We start from the raw sequence: 7,706 nt of genomic DNA, 5'->3' as shown, positions 1-7,706 counted from the left end.
GATACATCAGCTGCTAAAGAAGTGGCCAGTTACAAGAGTGTCTTCATCCTTGCCAGGCAAGATATAGGTTAAATATGCAAGCTTGCATATTTCAATCCAGTGTTTCAATCCAGTAAAAATGGAAGAGTCTGTCACAGAAAGTACAGTGGCAAATGGGCAACCAGTTGATCATGTTATATTTTAATTTGCAGAGACAAAAATGACAAGCAATTTATTTACATAAAACTGTACAAAAACAAATTAAATTATGTAAATATTTCATAAATAGAGGTGGACTAGCGTTTAATACATTTTGCCATGTTTAGCATAGTTGCGTGCATAGTGATTCATAATAAACAATGATAAATTGTTCTCTGCTTCACTATCAACATCCAAGTTGCAGAACAATAGTCAATGATTAATATTACAAACAGATCGTACCACACTGAATGCAAGTGCTTTAAAATTTAGGAAGAAGTTGTCTGAAAGCATACCCCAGGTAGCTGGTACATATTGTCTTCTTTCTTGCTTTTCAGTCAATAATACTTAACTGATGGAATTTCATTTCTATTGCTATTTCATCTGCTTCATTCCTTAAGGAAACACTGTACATTTATCACCAATGAAAGAAAAGGAAAAATATTTCATTGTTTAAGTTCTTACAAGCTTTTGGTGATAGCTGTGCTTATGGCAGGTCTTCAACTCTACTCTTTGCTTTCCTACTTGACAACTTCCTAGGGTAGCCTTTCAGTCAATCATCTGAATCCCATTTAAATTCTTCCCCCACATAAAAATAATGTTTACCTTTTTTTTCCTGAAACTCAGGCAGCAGGCCAGTCAGAAATCATATTGAATAAACATACTGGATCTGAGATCCAAAATGAGCAGTAGATTTTAGACCAAAGCTATTGAATTTTCTAATACATATAAAGTTATATATTAATGCATCAATCTATAAAGGCGCCCTAACATAAAACACATGCAAAGCTCATTCGAGTTTACCATGGAAAGAAATAAAATGTTGATTTCTATACTGTACAACTGAAATGTGATGGCAGCTAAAAGCAATTAAAAAAAAAATTGTCAGTTTTCCTGGCAACATGAACTGGTGACACCTTGCCAAACAACTATAGTATAGACTGATCGTTGTTCTCCAAGCTGCAGAATTAAAAACCAAATGAAGACAATCCCAACCCCCCCACAAAGATTAATTAGAAAAACAACAACAAAAAATGAACAAACAAAACAACCTTCAAGACATACTGAAACCACAGCATTGTGTTAATAATGCTTAAGACTGGTCCATTAACTGAGTTTGGCAAAAGACTTGTTTTTAAATATATTATTTATAATTTCTCAGAAAATAAACAGGTAAATATACAGGTTCAAAAAGGTTGGGAATAGCCCCTTATCCCTCAGTGTCCAAACCCAAATACCACTCTACCATAATAACAGGTATAAAAGGCACAGTTGCATATTTTGCATTCACCCTAATTATTTTTTATAGTTTATTTATTTTATACAAAAGCACTCTATTTATGGAGTGGTACCAGATTTAACATATTTAAAATAAAAAGAGAAATACAAACACAAAGTATATTTGTGTGTCATGCCAGGTCAGAAGAGTAATCAGCATGTTAATAGTGGCTAGTTCTACTAGAATTGTTGTGAATACTTACAGTATTTAAAAAAATTCTTTCACACCCATTTTAGTTCTAAGGAGATGCTCACAGGTAAAGTATTTAATGACTGTCTTAATGTGGTGCGAAAATCAGTGAGTGACTGCTGATCCATTTAATCTGAAGGTCTTCTATGACCTGTATTATTAGCATTGTAGACAAAGGGTTTAACAATATATTGAACCAACCTACCTATTTCTTTTGTGTGTGTAACTTTAAATAAAAATTTATCAAAAGAAATTCTGTTCAGCATTTGTTATGCAATTGTGTATTCTGTTGAAACGTGCAAGAAAAATGTGTATACATTACATAAGCATTTTAGAAGCATTTTTAAACAGATACTTACAGATTATACAAAGCAGTAACTGCTCTATGCAGTCTCATAACGAAGTACTGGTTTGCATGTCTTCATATTACTTAAATAATTAAACATAAGAATGTTCAATCATTATTAATCTTTGATTTTCTTTCTAAAATGTGCCCATTCATCATTACTGCTATACACAAACTAATGTTACATGAAGAAAGTAAACTTAAGAGAAGAGAATGGAACAGCCAGAAACAGCATCACCGACTATATGGACAAGTGAATTCAAAAGATAAATGTGATGAGTTGTATTGATTTAGCAACCTCTACTATAGGCTGTTTACGGTTATTTTTAAAAAACTACCCAAAGCTACATTATGACTATAGTATCTAGAGAGCCATCTAACCATGCTTTAATGCCAGGTGAAACAGCCAGGGATTATAACGCTTCTCCCCTTCTCCAGCTGTGTCCTTCAGTTGTCACTTTCATCTGAATGTCTGCGCTGTTTGTCATTATTACTGCAGCATGAGCTAGAGAGAAACTGGCTAAAGTTCTGCACATTTTGTAGCTTTTATTGCACAAAAACCTGTTTCATTTCCTCTTCCTTTCCTGAAGCACTCATTGTGAGAATCATTATAGCCCAGAGCTCTTGCATATTGTAGACAGTTTGGATTCGTTTTGACTCATCTTGACCCCCTAGGTGAGTATCATATCACACTGTTTATTTAATACCTACCCTAAATGTTCTGAGTCTTGACACTGTTTAGCATTGCACTTCACTTGGCTTTAATGCACTAGTGTTTCAAGAAAACCTTACATGTTTGATACAAATCAATCTGCAACACCAATGACAAAAGACTCAGCAATCACTCCTTGTACTCCGAAAGGAAGGCTTCATATTTGAGTTGTAATATTCTCTTGTCATTGTATCACCACACTGCCCACCTTCATCCTACCAAGCATTCTCACTAACACAGCCTTCTAGCAATACTACTATTTTTTAATTTTGACTTCAGAAATTCCCTGGAATTGGCAGTATCATATATGAAACATCTGCTGCAACATATCACAAAAAAAAGAAAAACCCACATCATTTCCTTTAGGCATTCAACTGAACCGCATTGGAAAAAATATTGTCATCTGGGCTTGTAGAACGTGCTGCTGTGCAAATGTAACTGAAGGTGTGTTATGAGTACATGTGCATGAGTATATTAGTTTTCTATGCCAAGCCCCAATACTTAGCAGTTCCCCTGATCCATAGTGTGATCTTTGGCCTTTTTGTTATTACTATCTTCCCAGTTAAATGTTAGTCTTGTCCAAAAAAAATGATTTCAAGAGTTTATCATTACTATGCTACTGTATATGTGTTACTAATTGTGTTTACATTGAAGTAATCATTACAGAGAACGAGAGAGAAGGAGAGAAAGAGACACAGCTAGAACACATTTGTTCTATGGATAAAACAGAACCAGAGTTCATGATTCATAAGAAAGTTTGCCATGTTTTGGACGGCAGTCTCAAGCTGAACGTGTCTCTGTCGCATCCTGCGTCAGTTGAGAGGTGAGAATATTAAAGCTGTGGTCTTCACAAAGTGCCTATTAATGATTATTCCTTTATATTTATCTTTATATCTGTACGGTTTCTGAAGGATTGTCCCTGGTGGGGATCAGCAATATTTAGATGATATGCTTTGAATACATTTTCCCTGACCTGTTATCCTCAACAAGCCAGATGACCATCGAAAAAATGAGTGGCTTAACTCATGCTTCTGCAGAGGAGAAACAACATGTTGTGTCCTTTTTAATCAAGCTCATTACTATGGGAGGAGTTTGCAACCATAGATTTAGGAAAATAAAAATTGGTGAGGGGGGATTTGACATGCAAGTAACAACATTTTCTACATTGTACAGTATAGTCAGGCAGACCATATAGTTAAATGCCTGCTATGGAGGCAGAAGTGGCAAGCAGAGCTTATGTCTCTTTGGTGGCCTCCTCTTTTTGTTTCATATTTTTATTAAAATTGTTTTGCTTTTAAGACTTTTGCCCCTTTTCTTGCTCACAACATAAAAGAAATTTGTTGCTGCTTTTTAGCTTACAGGTAAACTTCTCTTCTAGTTAGAGTATTGACAGGAGATGGCTTATATTCCCCTGTCTGTGTAAGGGGGATATCTTCTGGATTGCCTTCTTCTTTCTTGCTGAAACTAGCGGCGCTGAAGGTCTCATAGGATGAGGTCAACTTTTTGTTAAGGAGGTTTCTGTTGCGATCACCCATGAGGGAAGCTTCTCCATTGGCCAGCTTTTCCTGACTGCCCCGTTCATCAACAGGCATGAAAGTGGAGAGTTTTGGCTGGCTCTTCTGCTTTCTTTCAGGAGAAGTGCGAACTGGCATCCAGCAGGAGTCCGAGTGGCCATATTCATCACATTCTCGGGTACACTTCCCTGTCAGGGCTACATCTGGCAGAGGCCTTGAATCTGAAAGTAAAATAGAATTGCCTTTACAAATGAATACTGCAATGTCTTCCAGTGAAACTGAGAATCCTTAAATCTAAAAAAGTTATTTTTAGAAGCCTTAATAAGAATGTTGTAACAAGTTCCTTAGCAATATCTTCTTTTATACTGCATGTGCCCATACGCCAAAAGAATATCGGTAGTTTAACTTGAATATTAAGAACTGAAAAGTAAAAATATTAACTCAGTTCCTATGTTTGTCAATCAATCTCAAAAGCAAAGTCAAATTTGGCATTAGTTACTGAATGATTTTTGCTGTCTAGGAGAGTCAACCAAGCACTTAATTCTGTGCTGCCAATTTCTTTGCGATTATTAAAAATAGCTTTCTTTGATTTTTATGTAACTTGCATGAAAGTAGAATAAAGCTCCAGAACCTGCAAACTCTTATGAACATTCTTAACTTTTGGCATGTGAGCAGATCTGCTATTGACAATAAGACTCAATTTTAACACAAGGTAAATCTCTGGATGTATTTCTCACAACATGGTATTTATTGTTAGGACACAGGATGAGTGCTACAGTCAGTGATTAGTAGGAGCATACAAAGAAACTGTGGTTGGTTATAAGTGTAATCCAACATATACAGGTAATGCTGTTATATGTGCTGTGTATGCAATGTAGAGAGGTAGGGAGAATCTGAATGCTGCCTGAAAGAGTACACTGATATTTTTCATGTGATGTGCTGTGTTAAAAGGTGTCCTGTTCTAGATCACTTATTTTGAGTGCACTTATTTTGAGGACTGGATAGGATGCTGAAATTTTTTCTTTTCTTCACTTTACCTTACTTTATGATTTATGAGATATAAGTAAAGTTGCCTACAAAGTAACAAGATGAATAAAGTTAACAAAGAAGAAAAATCAAAAGGTAAATTTAATTTTACAGTGTATTTTATATGACTTTCACATATTAAAACTTATATGCTGCAACTTCTAGGTTTCTTTTATATTAAAAAAAAAAAAAAAAAAAGTCAAAAAGGAGTAAGGAGCTTCATAGAAATAAATAATAAGGAACTTCATATGGAAGGCAGCCACTTTTTACCTTCGCAGTACCCCACCCAAATTTGTGGGAACTGTAATTTTAACAGTCGACCAAAAGTATATTGAGTCTTAATTTTATTCCTTGAAGCTTGCCTATTTTTTTCTTTGATTTTTGCTGCCAAGTAGCCCTCTGAAACACTGACAATTCCAAGTATGACATTTGTATAAATTCCTAGTTTATAGAAAAAGAAATAAAGACATTCCCGAGGTTTATTTCAAAAAAATAAAATCCTTTCCCTTTCATTTGATTTAAAATATTTACACTAGATGCTAGCAGAGAACTCATGTTTCATTTCAGCATCTGCAGATTTAATCCTGATAAATCTCCAACAGCTCTTGGAAGTTGGATTTACATTCAACTCTTCCTAATTCATTCATGAATTTAGCTATTTCTTTATTTAAAAATTTGTTGCAAAATTGTAAAAAAAAAAAAAAAAAAAGGCCTATTATTTTTTATGAACAGTTGACAATATTTCTATAGCATGCTGAACACTGTGCGATATTTCATATTTCAATGCATCACTGAATTCAGTCTGCTAAATCTAATAGTATTCTGTCATGCCTTAAAGGTAAAATGCATAATTAACTGCTAAGCTATATCTAATGTGCTTTGATTTTTAAACAAGAAAACTCTTCTGATCTTTCTAAGAGAAAGCAAAACAACTTTCCACCTAAACCTCTATAAGGTCTTCAACTGACACTTTATTTCTGAACAATAGCCATTAAACATTATGCTTGCAACCACTATTAAGTTATTGCTCTGGAAGAATATAAACAAATACTTCATAAGACAATTGTTTGACCTTTATTTAAAACATGAGCGTGTGTTAATTGAAAAATGTTGCTGTTACTTTTTTTGTTTGTTGGTTTAGCTTGAAACTGGTAACGTCTCACAATATTTGAAGGTTTCTTTTTTTAAGGCAAATAGGCCTTAAACCAGCAACACTCGGGTTGCTAAAAATCCACCCCACACTATCGAATCATACACATGAAAGTTTACCATCCTGCATTGTACTGTATCCCATATTTACTTCTGGACAAATGCAGAATCCTTTATTGTAAAGTGAAGCATGAAACATCTTGTGAAATTCAGCTTTACAGTGCAATGCACTGCTTCATCAAGCAATAACCTGTAAGTCAGCATGTGGCTCATTCACCCTGTTATTTTTTCAGATAAAACTAATCTGCATACCTACAAAGGACCTCAGACAAACTGGAAGGAGGAGGAAAACAAATACTCTCCCAGAATATTCCCAGATTCATAACAGGGGCCACTGTCTAGGCTCAGTGAAGCACAGGGATGTGCAGTGGCAGATGAGAATCCAAATCAAGGACTCCTGAGGAACAACCACTTTGTCAGGGCCCCTCCCAGGGCTGTTCCAGCAGAGCCATCTGCCCTGTTGTCTGGGAATGAAGCCAATGGCCATGAGTCATCAGCAGCTGATATCCTGATCACCTTTCAGTCTAGGCAGGATTGCTGTCATGGGATTTAGGACACAATATGGGATGCAGGAGAAAAGCAATTGGGGATTGTATGGAATATTTACGGGAAGGAACAAAGGTGGAAAAAGGGGTTGAGGGAAGGAGGAAGAAGCAGAAATATATATATATATACATATAATCCCAGAATATATAAATGTATATAATCCAAATTTAAATACATATATATATAAAGTTGGATATATATATAGTATATATATTTACAGTATATTGTATATAGAATCAGAGCATCATAGAATTGTTTGAGTTGGAAGGCACCTCTAAAAGCCATCTAGTCCAGCTTCCCAGCAACAGCCTACAGTTAGATCAAGTTACTCAGAGCCCCATCCAGCCTGACCTTGAATATCAGGTCAACTACCACCTCTCTGTGCAACCTATTCTAACGCCTTTCTGTAACAATTTTTTTTCATATACCCAGCCTAAAGCTCCTGTCTTTTATTTTGAAACCATTTTTCCTTGTTCTACTACAAGACTTTGCAAAAAAGTATACCCCCTTCTTTATTATAGCCCCTTTTGAAACTGAAAGGTTGTTATAAAGTGTCCACGGAGCCTTCTCTTCTCCAGATTGAATACAGTGAATCTTTATAGTGAATGTGTGTATATACGTGTAATATATATGGATGCATTATTTACACATGTACACACTCCTACTCACTACCGATCTCCTATGCTGTCCAGCAAGAGAGAGGAGTAG

The 7,706-nt window shown here is 35.4% G+C and overlaps 1 protein-coding gene across 1 annotated transcript in view; it reads right to left on the bottom strand.

Moving 5' to 3' along the window:
* Positions 1-275: 275 nt before the first annotated feature.
* Positions 276-7,706, bottom strand: part of PCDH7 (protocadherin 7) — a 257,350-nt gene continuing 249,919 nt past the window's right edge. Inside the window, exon 4 of the mRNA XM_042812868.1 lies at positions 276-4,438. Within this exon, the coding sequence (XP_042668802.1) occupies positions 4,059-4,438 (380 nt within the window). The 3' untranslated portion in view covers positions 276-4,058. The remainder of the gene's footprint in view (positions 4,439-7,706) is intronic.

This window comes from Centrocercus urophasianus, unplaced genomic scaffold (genome assembly GCF_019232065.1).
Source record: "Centrocercus urophasianus isolate 14NV4802_14NV808 unplaced genomic scaffold, USGS_Curo_1.0 seq_13, whole genome shotgun sequence".
In the NCBI taxonomy this organism is placed as follows: domain Eukaryota; kingdom Metazoa; phylum Chordata; class Aves; order Galliformes; family Phasianidae; genus Centrocercus; species Centrocercus urophasianus.
Note: the sequence above shows the minus strand (reverse complement) of the source record. Positions and strands in the feature narration are given on the sequence as shown.